Source organism: Arachis stenosperma, chromosome 1, assembly GCF_014773155.1.
Source record: "Arachis stenosperma cultivar V10309 chromosome 1, arast.V10309.gnm1.PFL2, whole genome shotgun sequence".
Taxonomy (NCBI): Eukaryota; Viridiplantae; Streptophyta; class Magnoliopsida; order Fabales; family Fabaceae; genus Arachis; species Arachis stenosperma.
In genome coordinates, this window is record NC_080377.1 from 117,770,842 (window position 1) to 117,790,458 (window position 19,617).

The window sequence follows — 19,617 nt, forward strand, 5'->3', positions numbered from 1 at the left end:
GCTTGTTGAGTGTTAGTTGTGACAGGGCCGGCATGTTTTTCGCCTGCCTTGCGGTGGCTAACTTGGATAACACATCGGCTTTGGTATTTTGTTCTCGGTTTACACGAATAATATCAACTTTACTGAGCTTTGAGATGAGATCCTTTGTTATGAGCCAATATTTCTCTAACAAAGGATCTTTTACCTGAAATTCGCCCTTGATTTGATGTACTACGAGTGATGAGTCGCAGTAGACTGTTATTTGAGGTATTTTGAGTTGCTGGGCGAGCTTTAATCCTGCTATCAGAGCTTCATATTCCGCTTGGTTGTTACTTGCGTTGAAGCGGAATTGTAGTGATTGTTCGGCTATCACTTTGTCACCCTCTTTTAGTAGTACTCCAGCTCCGCTGCCTTCTCTGTTTGATGCTCCATCTACATGTATACTCCAATGTGCTACTGTGTGTTGTGTCTCATTAGTCATCTATGATACGAAGTCAGCGAGTATTTGTGACTTCAGAGCCTTTCTCGACTCGTATTGAATGTCGAAATCAGATAGTTCGATTGACCACTTTATTAATTGTCCGGCAAGCTCGGGTCTGGTTAGTATCTGCCTTAGTGGTTGGTCTGTTCGTACTATGACTGTATGGCTTTGAAAGTAATATCGTAGCCTTCTTGCCGTGGTGACTAGTGCCATTGCTAGCTGCTCTATCTTCGGATACCTTGTTTCTGCTGGCTGTAATACCTTGCTGATAAAGTATACAGGGTTTTGCTTTTTTCCTGTTTCCATCACTAGGACCGAGGGTCTCTAGAGTATTGGAGGTGATGTTAAGAGCTGTTTGAGTTTTGTGAAGGAATTTTCACATTCGTCTGTCTATGTGAATTTCTTGTCCTTAGAGAATGTTTAGAAGAAATGATAAGCTCGGTTGGCCACTGCGGGTAGGAAACGTGATAGGGCGGCTATTCTGCATGCTAGTTGCTGGACTTCTTTTATCGTTTTTGGGCTTGCCATGGTCAGCACTGCATTACATTTTTCTGGGTTGGCTTCTATACCTCGTGAGTTAACATGAAGCCAAGAAATTTCCCTCCTTGGACCCCAAAAGCACATTTGTCCGGATTGAGCCTTATGTTATATGCTCGGAGTTGATTGAAAACTTCTACCAAGTCATCATAGTGTGACCCTTGTGTTGGCATTTTTGCTACCATATCATCTACATAGACTTCCATATTCCGGCCTATCTGTTGTTGGAATACTTTGTCCGTTAGTCTTTGATATGTCGCACCTGCATTCTTTAAGCCAAAAGGCATTACCTTGTAACAAAAATTTCCATATTCTGTTATGAAAGCCGCTTTGTCTTGGTCTTCTGGATGCATCAAAATCTGGTTATAACCAGAGTATGCATCCATAAAACTCAAAGCTTTGAAACCGAAGCGTTATCAACTAATTTATCAATGCAAGGTAATGGGTATGCATCTTTAGGCAAGCTTTGTTTAAATTTGTAAAGTCGACGCACATGCGCCATTTACCTGAGTTCTTCCTTACCATTACCACGTTGGACAACCATGTGGTGAAGCGGATTTCTCTGATGAAACCTGCGTTGAGGAGTTTCTTAGTCTCTTCAAGTGTTGCTTGTTTTTTCTCTTCTCCGAGGTTTTTTTTTCTTTTACTCCACTGGTCAGACTGTTTTGTCAATTGCTAATCTGTGGCAGATGACTTCCGGGCTTATTCCCGGCATGTCGTCTGATGTCCATACGAATAGGTCGGCGTTCTGGCGTAATATGTGTATAAGTCTTGTTCGTTCATTCCCTTCCAATGCTTCTCCGATGTATGTGTATTGCTTTTCATCTGCTGTTAGCGTTAATTGGTGGAGGTTGTCCATTGGCCGAGGTCTTTCTTTGAGGTCTTCTCTCGGGTCCAGATCGGCTAGCGTTGTGTCGTAAGCCGAGCTATGTATGGCTTGGACCTGGGACCGAGCTGTCTCCCATGTATGGGCTTGCTTTAGGCAGGCATTGTAGCACTGCCGAGCTTCTTGATGGTCGGCGTACACTGTAGCTATCTTGTTTTCCTGCATTGGAAACTTGACACACAGGTGTAATGTGGACACCACCGCTCTGAATATATTCAAGGCGGGTCTCCCAATTATAATATTATAAGGGCTATAACAGTCTACTATTAGGTATTGAATATCAATGGACTTTGACATAGGGATTTCTCCCATTGTGGTCTTTAGCCATATATGTCTCATGATGGGGACTCTCTCTCCGGAGAACCCAATTAGCTCTCCCAAGGAGGGCTGTATCAGTTTTTCTGATAATTTCATCTTTTTAAAGGTAGAATAAAATAAAACATCGGCACTACTACCTGGGTCCAGCAATATTTTTCTTACCAACGGTTCTCCGACCTTGATGGAAATTACCACGGGGTCATCGAGGTTAGGGCTTGCCGATCTGAAGTCTGCTTGGTTGAAGGATATTGTGACGTCTGGGTCCTTGTCCTTCTTTGGTTGTATGGTTCCCTCGATTGCTAGCATCGTCCCGTAGCTTCGCTTTCTGGCCGAGCTTGTTTCACCTCCGCCTGCGAACCCTCCCGATATGTGGCTAATGATTCCTCTTGGCGGATCAGGAGTTGTCCGCTCTTTTTTATTATTGTCCGCCACTGCTTGTTTGCTCTCCTCCCTGTCCGAGTTTCCTCTTCTGGCCTTCCGACTCTCGACATATTTGTCCAAAAGCCCTTAGCGCGCCAGCCTTTCTAGGAGGTCCTTTGCGACAATGCAGTCGTCTGTGGTGTGGCCAAACTTCTGGTGGAAGGCACAATGCTTTGTCCTATCCACGAACCTTTGATCCTGGTAGTTCCCTGCTCGAGCTGGTGGCTTTATGATTTTGGCGTTGAGAATTTCTCTGATGATATTTTCTCTCTTGGTATTAAATCTGGTATATGTGTTGTATTTCGGTGTGAGCTTGGAAGGCTTCTTAGTATCTCTGTTGCCTGGTGATCTGAAAGCTCTTTCTTCATCTCTCAGATGTGGTTGTTTGTCCGATTTTTAGGCCTCGCGGAGTTCTTCGATCTCCATTTGACCTGCTGCCCTTTCCCGGAACTCTTCTAGCGTCTTTGGTTTTGTTATAGCAATGGTCTCCCGAAATTTGCCGGGCCTGAAGCCAGCCTTGAGGGCATGCAGGTGGACGGCCGGGTCCAGGTATTGGATCTCCATAATGGCGTCCGCGAACCTGGTCATGTAGTCCTTCAAGCTCTTGTGCTGACCTTGTTTGATGGTCCCGAGATAATCTGATCCGTGCACATATATCCTTGACGCAGCAAAATAATCAATAAATGACCTGGCTAGATCTTCGAAGGAGGAAATTGAACCTACAGAAAGTTTAGAAAACCAGAGTAATGCAGCAACATCGAGGTAAGTGGGGAATGCTCGGCAGAGGGTGGGTTCATTGTTAGGACCGTTGAAGAACATCATTGATTGGAACATCTTCACGTGGGCTCGGGGATCTCCGAACCCCTTATACGGTTCAAGTGCGGTGGGTAGCGTAAAGTTCTTTGGCATCTGGTAATTTGTGATCTCCTCGGAGAAGGGGTTGTCGAGGGTAAGATTCTCCTTCGGCGGGATGATGTTTAAGGGATATGTGGTGCCTTGGGCCGAGCCTTTGGAGCTTTCTCCATTATTCTGCGTTGATAGCTCGGCTATCCTTCGTACTTCTGCCTGAAACTCGGCGATTCGGGCCAGGAGCTCCTCCTGTGTTAGTTGTGGACTTTCCTTGTCAGCCATGTTCGACGATTGGGAATCCTGCAAAATAGAGTAGAAGACTAAACGAAGGAAAAAGTGGAGTTAGATGTATTCGGCCCCACGGTGGGCGCCAAATGATTCGTTCGATTACTGGGGTGGCCGAGCTTGAGCACTTCCGAGCAAGCTGACAGCAGAGTGGAAGAGCTGTACGTCGGCCAGGACCAAACACCGCGGCAGGAATACCTGCAAAAGATACTCCGACGCTCAAGTTAGTGATAGTGAGTGAAAGTAGTTAATGAATATGAAAACCGAGAATAGAACCTGAGACTTAGCTGAGGATATTAGCTCAGCTTTATAGGAGTTGTTTGACCGTTTACTGTGGATAGGTCCTAGTTTGTAGGTTAGGTATGATATTCTGTTTTGGTGATTAGGTTTGCTGAGCACGTTTCTAATTTTCAAATGGGTGAGGCCGTTCCTGCCTGTTTTCGTGCCGAGCTTATCGGCCAGCTGATGTAAGGACGATCTTATCTATTCACGTGCCGAGCTTTTCGGGCGGCCGAAGATAAGGATGACGTATTAAGTATAAAATACATATTAAAACATAAATATATATTAAAAATAAAATAAATTATACATATATTTATATAAATATATTAATAATTAATTTTAATATAAAAAAAATATTTTTTAACAAATAAAATCTTATGCAAGAGAAACCCGTAATTATAAGAAAAGTTGAACATGAAAGTTAGCTCATTGAACCCGTAATATAAAAGTGCTATTTGTGAGTTTTGACAATCTTAGATTAAGACTTACATTATACATAAAATCATCATGACTTTAATTTAAATTCACAGCATATAACATAAATAAGGATTAATATTTCATTTCGGCATCCATGATCCATCGGTGTTAACGTCATTATTGCCAATAAAGAAAATTATTATATTATATCTATATTAAAATTAATTACTAAAATCTGTTATAAAAATTAATTATTAATATAAAATATATATTAAAATATAAATATATATTAAAAATAAATTAAATTATATAATTTTATATATAAATATATAAATAACTGATTTTATTGGTAAATAGCATTTTTGTAAAGAAAACTTTTGGTCAAATGAATAACAACAAAATAAAAAGAAAAAGACTTTCTCGTATTATTTTATGTGGATTTTAGCGTTGGATACGCACGTGTTGCCATTCCAACGAAGCAAATTAAAGTTGTAAATCAAATCCAGAAACGAAGGGTGAAAATTGAAATGAAAGAACCCCACCACACAAAAATGCAAGTCACATGGGAAATTGTTTAATATTAATTCGTTTATTTCCAATTTTTTATATGGAATGACGCAAGGGAAGATCATATCGTCCATTTAGTATATTATATTTTCATTTTTCAAATAATGCATCTTAAACCATGAATGTATCTCATTTTTTTATAAATAAATATAGATTGACGTAACAGCTAGCATCATTTTGATGAAAACAGTTGAAGTAACAATTACCCTCTTAATTTAATTTTAATTCTGCTACTATAAGAAAATTCTATATCTTAAGCACATGTTTTAAAAACATGTACATATGTTCTCTGAATATTTAGTTTCATTTAATAGTCTAATCTTCCTTTCCCAAATAAATTAATTTTTTCTAGAAAATTAAAGACATTAATTAATTAAAAGAAAATATAAAAGCAAAATTTTGTAGTCATAAGTTCAACACTTCAACCTTTTTTAGAGTTTGTGCATCAGAAAATATTAATCACTACTATTAATAATAAATACTAGTTTAAGTGAACCATTTTAAAGAAAAAAAATTGATAAAATAAATAGTAATTAATAATAACTAGTTTTGATTTATTTATTTTTTAAATTTTATTTAAAGAAAAAATAAAAAAGGGTAAAAACTCAGAAGTTAATAAGTTAACTACGCTGAATTTTTATAAAAAGTAATTAACCATGGTTAAGGAGTGGTGGGAGGGGTTAGGTGGATTTGACCGGTCTGGGTTGGTAGGCGTTGGTTCAGTAAATGTAATTAAACAAGGAAATAATTTTAGTTAGTTTTCCCTCCGAAATTCAGAAAAAATGAGAATATAACATGACATAACCCCCTCTCTCTTTCTCTATTCTCTAACATTCCCTCCTACCACGCCTCTCTCTTTCTCCCACACACAACTCCCAACTACTTCTTCCACCACCCACCAAAACCCTCCCAATCACACAATGGAAGACTCATCCACCTCCATCAAGATTTCGCCCTTCGATCTCATGTCCGCCATAATCAGAGGCAAGCTCGACCCTTCCAACGTCTCCTCCGAGGCCGCCGGCGATGTTGCCGCCATAATACTCGAAAACCGCCAGTTCGTCATGGTGCTCACCACCTCCGTCGCGATTCTCATAGGCTGCGTCATCGCTCTTGTATGGCGAAGATCCAGCTCACACAAGCCCAAGCCTGTTGAGCTTCCCAAGCGCGTCATCGAGAGGGAGCCCGAGCCTGAGGTCGACGACGGCAAGAAGAAGGTCAGCATCTTCTTCGGCACACAGACCGGTACCGCCGAAGGATTCGCCAAGGCCATTGCCGAAGAGGCCAAAGCTAGATACGACAAGGCCACCTTCAAAGTCCTTGATTTGGTAAATAAATTAGATAGCGGAACCTATCAATTTAGCTCTCATGATATAGAAACGCCGATGCTTTAGTCCTCAAATAACTAAACAAACTCCAATTCAGAACTACGAGCTTGTTTAGTTCTTTTGAGGCTAAAATCTTCAATATTTTTGGACTAAATTGGTGATTTATTCAGATGAATACTTATCAGCTGCTTTTTCTTTTTCTTTCTTTTTTTATTTTTATTAGTTCATTAGTTTATCGGATTTTATGCTTACGTTTTGAGAATGATGATTATGGTAATCAGGATGATTATGCCGCCGATGACGATGAATACGAGGAGAAGTTCAAAAAGGAAAAGTTCGCCCTCTTCTTTGTTGCCACGTAAGCTTCTCTCTCTCTCTCTCTCTTAGTTTTGAAAAAAAAATTGCTGCCTTGTGTTTTGTGATCTTGGTGATTGATGAATCTGTGGTGGGATATGTGTAGATATGGTGATGGTGAGCCAACTGATAACGCGGCTAGGTTCTATAAATGGTTTACGGAGGTAAGTTTGTTGCCGTTGAGAGAGAGAGATAGAGCTTGCATTGTTTATAGCTTGATTTTGGGTGCATGTGGCTGTGTTGCTGTAATTTCAGGGAAGTGAGAGAGGAGAATGGCTTCAGGATCTTCAGTATGGTGTCTTTGGCCTTGGAAACAGGCAGTATGAGCATTTCAACAAGGTTTGCCCTCACCATTGTTACTTTCTTGCGGATTTGTTAAGCCTTGAGTTCTAATTTTGGAGTTGCATGTTGCTGTTGCCTTATTTTTTTTTCATGACTATGGCTATTGACACAGGTTGCAAAGGAGGTTGATGATATTCTTACTGAGCAAGGTATCTACCTCTTCCTCATTTCTATCCTTCTTGAGTATCATGGTTTCCAACTCGCATTTGTAACTATAATATTGCACTAGTATAATTTTCTGAGTGGAGCTTATATGGACATGCAAAAGCAGAAGGTCGAAACTCTTAACAGTTCATCCTGCGAAAGGCGGATCTATTTCTAGCCTCACATTAGCTTTCTGGGTGAATCGTTTTTCTAATCCTTTTGATCTGGTTCCCACGTGATGATCTCACATGTCAAGAGAGAGATTCACAAATCACACACTAAAGTTTGATGCATGGTTTCTTAAAATAATAAAATCCATCGATAGGGCCCCACAATCCTAACATATCTCTCTCTCTCTTTCCACTTATTTCACAAGCCGTGGATTTCAATCCCAAATCTTTTGTACTCTATATGGATTGTTTCCAGAAAAGACTTGTATCTTATTCTTATCACAAGTTCTGCTGGATGTTACTTGTTGTATTCTAAATTCTACAGAATTCTTTGAAGTGGCATAACGTAACTAGGCACAATTATTGATGAATGTGTCTCCAAGGGTCTTAAACAGGGTTAAAATAAATATTGTTGATAATGTAGTTCTCGTACTGCAATGCTTAGTATAGGTTTTATCAATTATTTTTCTTGATGGAATATCTCCCCCGGTCTGATCTAACTTGTCTTCTGCTATTGAAGGTGCAAAGCGTCTTGTCCCAGTGGGACTTGGAGATGATGACCAATGCATTGAAGATGACTTCACTGCATGGTATTGAAATATTCAACTTGACTTGAGTATAGTGAACCAGGACTCATATGCAGATATTGGTCGGTCATTTCTTCCCCCTAACCAATGGGTGTTATTGCAGGAAAGAAGATCTGTGGCCAGTATTGGATCAATTGCTCAGAGATGAGGATGATACAACTGTATCTACCCCTTATACTGCTGCTGTTTTGGAGTATCGGGTTGTTATTCATGATCCATTAGATGCAGCTGCTGAGAAGTGGCATAATGTTAATGGTCATGCTATTGTGGATGCTCAACATCCAGTCAGGTATATTATATTAAAATATTAAATTGCGACTTGGCTATGTCATACAATAATCTGATATGTATGCTTATTCCTGTAGGGCAAATGTGGCTGTGCAAAAGGAGCTTCATACTCCTGCATCAGATCGTTCTTGCACTCATTTGGAATTTGATATTTCTGGCACTGGAGTTGCGTAAGTATCTACCTTTGGAAATAAAACTGTTAAAATATACCACTCCGTATTTAATGTCTGATGCTTCCATTGTCATTGGGGTTATTTATTTATTTATCTATCTTGTAGATATGAAACCGGTGACCATGTTGGTGTCTACTGTGAGAATTTGTCTGAAACCGTAGAAGAGACCTTAAGGTTACTAGGATTGTCACCAGATACCTATTTCTCTGTCCATACTGATAGTGAAGATGGGAAACCAATTGGAAGCTCATTGCCACCACCGTTCCCTCCATGCACTTTAAGAACAGCAATAGCCCGATATGCAGATGTATTGAGTTCCCCTAAAAAGGTACTTCTCATGTGCTTAATGCGTCATTGGTTTAATCCAATAACCCATCTTCTCAAGTTACATACTTTGACCTACCAATTAACAATTGCTTATATTATTTCAGTCGGCCTTGCTTGCATTGGCTGCCCATGCTTCTGATCCATCTGAAGCTGATCGACTAAGACATCTAGCCTCCCCTGCTGGAAAGGTTGTAATCTTATTCCACCATGTGGATTTAGATTAACTTTTTATGCTTACATTTCCAGTTTCTAAGCTATTTTGGTCTATCTGCAGGATGAATATGCTGAATGGGTGATTGCCAGTCAGAGGAGTCTTCTTGAGGTTATGGCTGAATTCCCGTCAGCCAAACCTCCACTTGGTGTATTTTTTGCAGCAGTTGCTCCTCGCCTGCAACCAAGATATTATTCTATCTCATCATCTCCAAGGTCAGTTTGTCTTTTCTATTCATGCATTATTGCTTGTGCTGGTTGGACTGTGTGGATTGAGGCTATTGAATGAAAATCAACTTGGAGTTTGCTGAATTTCTGTTATTTGCTTGTATGCTATCATGATGCAAGATAAAGAATTAGTGCATGAACATATTACGCATTCTTACTAACATATTTCTTATGAAATCCATCTAAACGTATTCTTTACTTAATCAATGTCTTAAGTCTGAGCTTCTGCTCGGTGGTTAGAAAATAACCACTTACTGTATTCTACTATGAGCCATGGAGGAAATTTTGCTGTGACATGTTTTCTTTGTTGTAAGTCTTGTTAATCAATAATTCGTGTTGCATTTACACCCTGTCAAAATTGTCTGCAGGATGGCTCCATCAAAAATTCATGTTACATGTGCACTAGTACGTGATAAAATGCCCACTGGAAGGATTCATAAAGGAGTCTGTTCTACTTGGATGAAGGTACTTATATGCTTGTTTGCTACTCTGAAATTATGGTCGTTCGGTTCTTTAACTGTTTCAAGATATCCAATGTTTAGTTGTTATTCAAAAAGAATTGGCTTAGAGTATTATTTTTGATGTCCATACAATAGTAAACCCGTCCATCCCCCCTCTTTTTTCTTTTTCTATCTTTTCTCTATTTCTAAACATGACTTCTTGTTTGATTCCAGAATTCTGTGCCATTGGAGAAAAGTCAGGACTGTAGTTGGGCTCCTATCTTTGTTAGGCAGTCTAATTTCAAACTACCTGCAGATAATAAGGTTCCTGTAATCATGATTGGCCCCGGCACTGGATTGGCTCCTTTCAGGGGTTTCTTGCAGGTTTGGACCAACAGATTTGATATTCCTTCTGATAAATCTTGTCTATCCAATCATCTAAACCAGCTATTTATACTCACTCTTTTTTGGGCACTTCAGGAAAGATTAGCTCTAAAGGAAGAAGGAGTTGAACTTGGCTCCTCCGTTTTATTCTTTGGATGCAGGAACCGACAAATGGTGAGTTACAACCTCAAATTCAATTGCTTGTAAGTGAAGAGTGCTTCAATATAGATTGGATTACCAATTCTTTGTCTATCATTATTATTATAGGACTACATCTATGAGGACGAATTGAACCACTTTGTTAATAGTGGCGCACTTTCTGAGCTCATTGTTGCCTTTTCACGTGAGGGACCCAGTAAGGAATATGTCCAACATAAAATGATGGAGAAGGTACCCACTTCTACCAAGCTTCCAAATTCTCTTACCAATTAAACGTTTCAGTGTTCCCTCAACCAACACTAAAAACTTTTTCTCCAGGCTTCGGATATTTGGAGCATGATATCTCAGGGAGCTTACATTTACGTGTGCGGTGATGCCAAGGGCATGGCTAAGGATGTACACCGTACCCTTCACACAATCTTGCAAGAGCAGGTATTTATGAATTATATTTAGTTTGTCAATTTGTTGCCTTTTATTATTGGCTGACCATAGCCAATTTTTATTGGTTATTTGTGATTTGTAGGCATAGAATTCCAAATAAAATACCTTACAATATATCCTTAATATATGGTCGATTCTCCTATTTGCTAAACTAATCAAGTTGGGTGTGTTTCAGGGTTCTATGAACAGTTCCAAGGCTGAAAGCATGGTGAAGAACCTACAGATGAATGGCAGGTATCTGCGTGATGTATGGTGAAGATCTCCAATGGTAGAAGAACAAAAATAATAAACTATAATATATGAGTCATTGGTAGAATATGTTGGAAGGGCCTATTTGCGACGCCTTCCATTAGTGCCCTCAAATGGGGGAACTACGGTTCTGTTGTCATCACTACAACAGTTCCTATATTCTTTTTCATGTATTCTTTTTTCTTTCTTTCTTTTTCTTTTTTTTTTTGGTCTTTTCGATGTAACTTATATATTCTGTTTATACCTAGACTATTGAAAAACGCATATTATTTTTTCTTGTATTTTAATGAACCTGTAAGAAAGGTTCAGAGACCTATTCAATACTCTCTATGGTATGAAATTATAAGAGAAAAAGAAATTGTTTGGAGATAAAACAGCCAAAGTATTGTAATTGGATCAATTTCAATTTTCCGTGTCACTAAGTTCACTGTTTGAGGAATACAAACAAGGTGCTATTAGATTTGTGCTTAGTTTATTCAAGGCTTCCTTTCTTCTCAACTAATTTTAGGAGTGAGGTGTGGAGCATATTCTTCGAAAATAGTTCAAGGGAAAGTTGATTCAATCAGGCTTCACAACTTACTACATTCCGCATTTTTCAAAAAAGAAACAGGGCTAAATCGATATTTTAATGTGTGATTATATTTATACCAGGAATAAATAAAGTAAATTTGGATGATTAATTCTTTCTTGCATGTCAAGCATATTCAGTGAAATCAAATTTTGTTTCGGTATTTTCAGGTTGTTCAACCTATTTTTAAATTTTGTGACACGTTTAAATTGAAAAATATTTTGCATTCTAATTTTATCTCATATATTAAGTAAATATAAATATATATCATCTACTATTGGACGAAGCATTAAAATTCATATAGGAATCAAGCCAGGATTAAGGTGGTTATAAGAGATTTCTACAAGGACTTGTACCAACAGGAGGTGTCACATAACGTAGACTTTTGGAATGGGTTAGTAATGCAGATAGATGTGAAAGAGGCAACAGAACTGGAGTTGATGCCATCTGTTGAAGAGATAAAAGAGGCAGTATGGGATTACAAGTCAACAAAAGCACCAGGAAGTGACGGATATAACATGAATTTCATCAATAAGTGTTGGGAAGAAGTTGGGCAGGAGTTTATTAGAGCAGTCTTGGATTTTTTTCGGTCTTCTAGGTTACCTAGAGATTCGAATATCACTTGGGTGGCGCTGGCGCCGAAGTTTGTTGGGGCTAAAGAAATAAAAGACCCCAAGTCGATTAGTATGGTGGGTTGTGTGTATAAGGTCCTATATAAGGTATTGGTTCGGAGAATGAGGAAGGTCATGCCAGGGTTAGTAGGAGAGACATAGAGTGCGTTTGTGAAGGACAGGAAAATTCATGATAGGGCATTGATAGCCTGTGAGACTGTGCAGTGGCTGAAGGCTAGGAAGAAGAGTGCCGCGATTATTAAACTTGATTTTCAAAAGGCATACGACCAGGTCAAATGGAGCTTTCTGGATATTATTTGCAAAAGATGGGCTTCGGCCATATATGGAGGGGTGGATTAAGGAGTGTGTCTGCTCTGCGTCTATGTCGGTTCTCATAAATGGGTCCCCACTAAGCCTTTCAAGATGGAAAGAGGACTACGACAAGGAGACCCTTTATCGCCATTTCTGTTTGTGCTAGTTGTTGATGTGCTACATAGGATGATCAGGGAGGCAGTGAGGAATGGCCGCATCTATCCACTTTTGGTTGGAAGGAATAACATTGAGCTGTCGCACTTACAGTTTGCAGATGATACCATTCTCTTCTGTCCTGCTGAGGAAGAGACTATCAGGAACTACAAGCGATTGTTACGTTGCTTTGAGCTAATGTCGGGGTTGAGTATCAATTTTGAGAAGTTTAGCTTCATTCCGGTTAACAGTGATCAGCATTGGCGCGAAAGATGTGTTAGTTGCTGGGATGCAAGGAGGAGTCTCTACCAGTCCGATATCTTGGCATTTCTCTTGGAGCAAATCCGAGGCTTGTGAAGACTTGGAAACCGGTGATTGATAAGATGGAAGACAAGTTAAGTCTGTGAAAAGCAAAGACCCTAAACAAAGCGGGTAAGCTGGTACTTATTAAGTCTGTTCTGAATAGTTTGCCTATCTACTATCTTAGCCTATACAAGATGCCGAAGGCGGTAGCGGAAAAGATGATCTCACTCCAAAGGCGCTTCTTGTGGAGTAAAGAGAATGGGAGAAATGTGATACCACTAGTAAAATGGGAAGTGGTGATGGCTCCAAAAAAAGGCAGGTGGTCTAGGAATTGGAGACGCAGTAATTCGAAATACAACTTTGCTCTTTAAGTGGTGGTGGAGGTTCTCGAAAGAGGATTGTCCCCTATGGAAGAAAGTCGTATGCTCCTGTAATAACTTGAATTCGAATGAGATGCTGTGTGGTCAGCCTGTACCTACAAGGGGGTCCTTGAAAGGATATTTGTCATTTACAAATATGTGAGCCACATGTGAGAGAAAAAATGATCAGGGGTTTGTATTTGAATGTAGGGAATGGCAGAACAGTACGGTTCTGGGAGGATATCTGGTTAGCTCACGGTGTTCTTAAAGAGTTGTTTCCAACGGTTTTTTCGGTCTCAAACCTCAAAGATTCTGTTATTGGGGATTGCGGGTTTTGGAATGGGTTAGAGTGGATATGGAAATTTCAATGGAGGAGAGAGCTTTTTCAGTAGGAGTTGGCACTAGTAAACCAACTTCATCAGGTTTTACAGTCTGTTCAGCTAACATCTGAAAGGGATGACAGAGTGGTCTGAAAGTTTGATAGATCTGGTATTTATTCGACTAACTCATTTGTGCAGGTGTTGCAAGAAGCGGTTCTCTCGGAGGAATAACAAGCTATAGCTTCACAAGTGCAATTTGGAAGGGTTTCGTTCCACCAAGGATCGAGTTATTCTCTTGATTTGTGTTGGTGGGGAAGGTGAATACTAAGGACAGACTGTGTAGACTAGGTGTAATTAACTCAAATGATCATACATGTGTCTTATGTGGTAAGTCTGTGGAGTCTGCTTTTCATTTGTTTGCTGGTTGTGAGATTTTCTGATAGGTGTGGTGTGCTTGGCTATTCGCTCTTGGAAGGAAATGGACCATACTTGGTACACTCAAACAACACTTTGAAAGCTGGACGAATGCTGCAGCAAAAAGAGGTGAGAGGAGGAGGTGGGTGATTGGCTTCTTTGCTGTTATCTAGACAATTTGGCTAGAACGGAATGATAGAATCTTCATGAATCAAATCTCACGTGTGGTGGATATTATTAGTAAATCCTTCTTGTTCTCCGATGAGTGGAGTGGTGGTGAACCTTATGATTGTTGATGGCAATGCCAAAGATAACTAGGAGTTGTCATAATTAGAGTTGTCGAATTATTCTTTATTATTTTATATGCTCCAACTTATTGTGTTGAGCTTTTTTCTTAAAAAAAAAAATTCATATAAGATAGATTTAATTCCATTAAGTTATCATTTTTATTTTATTTGTAATCACAGATATATTTTATTTGGTCATAGTTTATTATAGCCCCTTCTACGTATTTAACTAACTGATCCAATTAAATTGATATGACTGCCAATTATCTATATAAGATTTTCTCAATAAATAATTTTTTTAAAAACACTTGTTAGGTAAAATGTATATTAAAAATGTTTGATAACAAAACATATTAGTTAAAAATTGTCAAAAGTTAATAACTTTTACTTTATTTAATGTATATTACAATAAATAAATAATATATTACAATAAATAAATAATAAATAAGATAAATTTAGATTGTTTGAAATTTTTTTTTTGTTAGTAGGGATATTCTGGTTTCTACATCAATGGCTGTGGCCTTATCTTCAAATTATAGCCTCTACACTCCTTCCCTTTTCTACTCACTACTCACACAAGTCAAAAGTTTTGCATCTTGTGTTTCTGCTTTAATACACTAACGGTGGAAACTAAATCCTAACTAATTTTGTATTTGTTATATGTACACTAAAATTAATTAATATAAAATATATATTATAAATAAATTAAATAAATAAATATATATATATATAATAATTGATTTTAATAACTGATTTTAGTGTATAAATAATATCTTTATTTTTTGATTAACTATATTCATATGAACAATGGAAGGCTCAATAATAAAAAATAAAAAAATATTATACACACATAAAAAATCAATCATAAAGTTACTATACAGTTCCATATAAATATGTTATTTAAATATTTTTTAATATTATATTATATTTTAATATATATGTGTTATTTATTTTAATACATATAAAATAAATTATTAAAATATCAATGAAAAAATAAATTGAAATATGTCATGCATGTATAATGAGTTGAGGAGTTGCATTATTCTTCACTTGTAATTATTACAATTTTTAATCGAGAGGAGGTCCACGATGCAGCATTCGGTGATCAACCAAATTATAATTTACTTTGGTTTAATAATTTGATCAGTTTTTCAACCCTTATTAGTGGATGTTATAAATCCACGACACAAAACATCAAGTATTCAAGTTCAGACGTAAGATAAGAGGACCTAAAGTAACGCAACTTGAACTGATCAAGAGAGATGCATTCTCTCAATTTTTTTAATTATTTTTGTTAAATATAATTTTTCATTATATATTTTTTAAATAGGATTAAAAATATATATATGAAAAAATATTCAATAATAAAAATTATACTTAACATAATACAGAAAAAAATGAGAAAATCGATTTTCCTAAATCACTGACTTTGGTTTATAATTGCCGTAAAATGTTAGCAAAATAATTTATTAAAGCGAAAATGAATTGCGACTTTAAGCGAAATTTTACTTATTAATTAATGCATACATCATAATACAGATATTCAAATTTTTATAATATAGTTCCATAAAGTGTTTATATAATAATAACAACTGTTTCTCAACCCAATACGTGTAAATAATGAACTCAATTAAAAAAAAATATAGATAAATAACTTTTAATCAGTCAATCTTAAATAATTATAATTAATAATTAATAATTTTATATTTTTTAAAAATAAAATTTAAATAATCACTAACTAATAACATTTTAAAAATCATAATTACTAATTAATTACAAATTGGTTGGTAATTGGCTAGCGGAGTTCTTAAAAAAAAAAACTACACAATGTATTGCCAAAATATTAACAGACTAACAGTTATTAAATTGCAGGATAATATTTCTTCACTCTCTTAATGGCTAAACCGGTGCGCAGTCTGCTTTAAGGTCACTGCCTAAATTGCCGACAAAGAATATACTCTTAAGTCTAATCATTCTTAATTCAAAAATACTATTTGTAAACTAAAATCAGCCATTAATGCATTTAGTATGTAATTTAATTTATTTTTAATGTATATTTATATTTTAACATATATTTTATACTGATGACTAATTTTAGTGTACCCAGAACATAACTCTTCTTAATTACATTCATATTGTCAATGTAAGATTTTTTTCCTTTGTTGTGACTTTATAAATCCTTTACACCTCCGGTGTGACAGTAGAACCGATATAACATATAAGTTTGGTCCCCCCCCCCCCCCCCCCCCCCCTAATATTACTACAAAGAAGAATGATTTTCTTTCAAATAATCATCCCCCAAGCTTTTCCACCAAACTTATTAACACTTAAAGTTCAATAATCACGTGGAAAGCCGCAGAAGCTGCTAGAGGATTCTGTTAAGTTACGGTTTATAAAGCTACCAAACATTCCTACTAGCATTATGGAACCTCAATACCACTTTGAGAAAATGGCCACTAAGTTTAAAAAACAAAATATGTTGTTTTATGAAAAAAGAAAAAAGAAATGTGAACGACACAGCCACTGGCCCAGCATGGCGCACACCCCATAAGATATTGCGATCAGTCTTAATCCTTACCAAACCATTCACTTTTATTTTCTTGGTAGTTGGTAGATACTAGATACCACGCCATGAACATGATTTTCATTGTTTTAATTAATTAATTTATTTTTCTTTCTCAATACTTCGGCTTGATTTAAGCTATGTTGTACAAATAATTATTTATTATCATACTTACGAGAGATAATTGCAGGTAAAAACGTAATTAATCCCAAAATAAAATAAGTTTCTCTCAAAACTTATTCATTAGCTTAGAATGATGAGGTATGTTTGGAAGAATGCGTTTCAATAAATTATTACCGCATCGCAAGAATCTGATGGCTAAAAAAACAAATTGAAATTAGTAACGACCAATAGTGATAAACATAAAACACCTGTCATAAAATCAAGAGAGTCAATTTAGAAATCAATATCAGTTCTAGCATTTATCTTTCCAAAACCTCTAACGGCAAGGTTATATACCAAATTGTCAATGGAATATGGGTTATCACTTATCATCACACAAAACTTTAACCCAATATACAAGCCTGAACATTTATAAGAAAGACCTCACTTTCCAATAGAGAACACGACTATCCAACTATGCAGCAACATTCAAGAAGAAAGCATAGCAGCACCAGACCACTACTTCAACTTTTTCAAACTAGGAAAAATCAAATTCAAAACAGTAGAAATCAAGAGGTCTAAACAAGCAGAACATAGGCAACCTATATTGATCCAAATCTCTACACATAAATACACAACCTGAATTTAAGAGGTCTCTAATTATGTTATAACAATGAGATAATTTTATCATTCTAGTCTTCTGCAGCATCATCAATTTCCTCATCCTCAGGCACACCACGAAGGTAGAGAACATTGTTACATCTAGAAATAAAAATAATAAAACAAAACATACTTATTTCCATTCAAGAGGTTTAGTCAAACACAAATCAAACAGGCCACAGCAATTTCATTTTCATGACAAAGTCACAACTCATAATCACAGATAAAACTAATATGCATGTGCTATAGCAAAACAAGGAAATGCATCAACATATACAAAATCTGGATGGAACACATACCTGATTAAAATTTCTCCCAAGTTTCCGGTAAATTGTCCCTCAATGTATTCTTCAGTGTTGGCAAGCTACAAAGAAATCCATCCACACAAAAAACAATGTCAGTAGCTAGGAACTAAGAACCCTAACATGAGTAAACTATACAAGAGCAAACAAAACAGGGAATGATTCAGAAAATGCACCTGCAAATTCATATAGGAATCAACTGAAACAAGATAACCTGGAAAAAAAACAACATAACCACTAGATGATTAAAATCATGCTTTAAAGTATTTCCGATAACAGTAGAAAAATTTGAAAGAGAAAAAAAAGGTGCATACCTTTGTATTCCATTCCCCACTTCAATTTAACAATAACTTGCTTTCCAGTCAAATTGTTCAAGAAAGGCTTCGGATTCACTGGTATAGTCTGCAAATTTCAGTGTGCAACAAAGATCGCGTGAGTTCAAGGAGTGTGGTCTAGCGTTAATGCAATACAGAGAAGAAGATTAAAGGGATGATAGAGGAAGTTACTCACCGCCATTGGAGGAGGAGATCGCAAAACCTGAAACGCGGCAACAATGGCTGAAGATGGTGGCAACGGCAGCTGAAGTTAGGGTTTAATGAACCAAAAAGAGGGGTAAACAATACTATGATTTTTGTGAGAACTGTACTGGGCTTGGGCTTGTATATTTAATGGGCCTGACAACTTTGCAATTGTCTTCTATTTCTGTAGCCCATTAAGAATGTCAACTTGAAACCTAAAAAAGAAAAAAATGCAATTACTTTTAAATATTTTTATTTCACTATTTTCATATTGCAAAAGTACTACTTGTATATAAAAACCAGGTTTAAGTTTAATTATGCTGTTAAACCTTATTATTTCAATAAATCTAAAATTATATTTTTATATTTTTTTATTAAATCTCTATATTACTTTTAATTTTATAATTAGACTATTTTTATGTTAAAAATATTAATATTAGTTAAATATTTTTTTTAAAAAATATATAGTTAAAGATCTAGTTAAATTTTTAATTGTCGATATATTTAATTTTTAGAGAAATATTTAGTTAATTTTAATATTTTTTATATTAAAAATGTCCTAATTACAAAATTAAAAAAGTATAAGAATTCAACTGAAAAAAAAATATAAAGACTCAATTACAATTTTGGTGAAATTATGACAACTAACAGAGTAATTAAACCTAAAAAATAAGCTCTTATATACTTTATAAAATTATTTAATTTAGTGAATTTTTTTATATTATTGTGATAAGTACAAATAATGATCGATGTGCTTGTTAGGTATATAAGACTGTTCGTAGGTCGGGTTCCGAACAGATCGGGTGGACGGAAGATGCGAGGGTGAGGACGTCTTAACTTGGGTCGCACTGTCTTACGGGTAGTCGAGCAGCCGAGCACTTGTCTTGGAGAAATGATGGGGGGGTGCCACCTGCAAAGACACTCCGACGCTCAAGTCAGTAATGTGCAGGCGAACATAGTAAAGGGTTGAAAAGATGTGACGTACCTCGGGGGAAGAGCCAATCTTCCCCTTATATATATGTCAGTAGTGGGCCCCTTATGGGACAGGCCCATATTCCCAAGGACGCTGTCCTGCAGCCGTGTGTGAGCCGTACAGGACGCGTGTCCGGGTCGGTTGGAGGACGCGTGTCCGGGTCGGGTATTGCTTGGGTCGGGTCGACCCGCGCTGACTTTGGGCCGGACCGTAACAGTGCCCCCACGCGCCAGTGGTAGTCGTGGGAGCTACCAATGGCGTGTCGTGTCGCATCTCGTCTGGCCGGCCGCTCGTGGGAAGGGTGTGCCCCCAACGCGCGTCTCTTGG

General features: G+C 37.0%; 3 protein-coding genes across 3 annotated transcripts; 1 reads left to right on the forward strand and 2 right to left on the reverse strand.

Moving 5' to 3' along the window:
* Positions 1-3,017: 3,017 nt before the first annotated feature.
* LOC130984811 (uncharacterized) lies at positions 3,018-3,752 on the reverse strand. Its single transcript, XM_057907608.1, has one exon. It carries the CDS (start codon positions 3,750-3,752, stop codon positions 3,018-3,020), a length of 735 nt encoding a protein of 244 aa, XP_057763591.1.
* Positions 3,753-5,838: 2,086 nt separating this feature from the next.
* On the forward strand, positions 5,839-11,315 carry LOC130967804 (NADPH--cytochrome P450 reductase). Its single transcript, XM_057892818.1, has 17 exons — positions 5,839-6,349; positions 6,631-6,707; positions 6,810-6,867; positions 6,959-7,042; positions 7,158-7,194; positions 7,880-7,949; positions 8,050-8,235; positions 8,312-8,404; positions 8,513-8,735; positions 8,839-8,922; positions 9,009-9,160; positions 9,541-9,637; positions 9,847-9,996; positions 10,093-10,170; positions 10,264-10,386; positions 10,474-10,587; positions 10,772-11,315. Exons 1-17 carry the CDS (start codon positions 5,942-5,944, stop codon positions 10,850-10,852), a joined length of 2,115 nt encoding a protein of 704 aa, XP_057748801.1. The 5' UTR covers positions 5,839-5,941; the 3' UTR covers positions 10,853-11,315.
* Positions 11,316-17,130: 5,815 nt separating this feature from the next.
* LOC130936999 (probable small nuclear ribonucleoprotein F) lies at positions 17,131-18,418 on the reverse strand. Its single transcript, XM_057867050.1, has 5 exons — positions 18,310-18,418; positions 18,114-18,201; positions 17,976-18,013; positions 17,797-17,861; positions 17,131-17,599 (listed from the first exon to the last, which is right to left on the reverse strand). The coding sequence occupies exons 1-5, from the start codon at positions 18,313-18,315 to the stop codon at positions 17,530-17,532; spliced, it is 267 nt and encodes an 88-aa protein (XP_057723033.1). The 5' UTR covers positions 18,316-18,418; the 3' UTR covers positions 17,131-17,529.
* Between the last annotated feature and the right edge of the window lie 1,199 nt (positions 18,419-19,617).

Bases quoted from the DNA above. Each gene is read 5' to 3' on its own strand.
- LOC130967804 (XM_057892818.1), top strand. From the start codon at position 5,942: ATGGAAGACTCATCCACCTCCATCAAGATTTCGCCCTTCGATCTCATG. The intron at 8,923-9,008 runs GTTGTAATCTTA...GTCTATCTGCAG, and splicing joins TAGCCTCCCCTGCTGGAAAG to GATGAATATGCTGAATGGGT. The intron at 10,588-10,771 runs GTATTTATGAAT...GGTGTGTTTCAG, and splicing joins ACACAATCTTGCAAGAGCAG to GGTTCTATGAACAGTTCCAA.
- LOC130984811 (XM_057907608.1), bottom strand. From the start codon at position 3,752: ATGGCTGACAAGGAAAGTCCACAACTAACACAGGAGGAGCTCCTGGCC.
- LOC130936999 (XM_057867050.1), bottom strand. The intron at 18,014-18,113 runs GTATGCACCTTT...TTTTTTTTCCAG, and splicing joins GTGGGGAATGGAATACAAAG to GTTATCTTGTTTCAGTTGAT. The intron at 17,600-17,796 runs GTATGTGTTCCA...TTTTATTTCTAG, and splicing joins TTGGGAGAAATTTTAATCAG to ATGTAACAATGTTCTCTACC.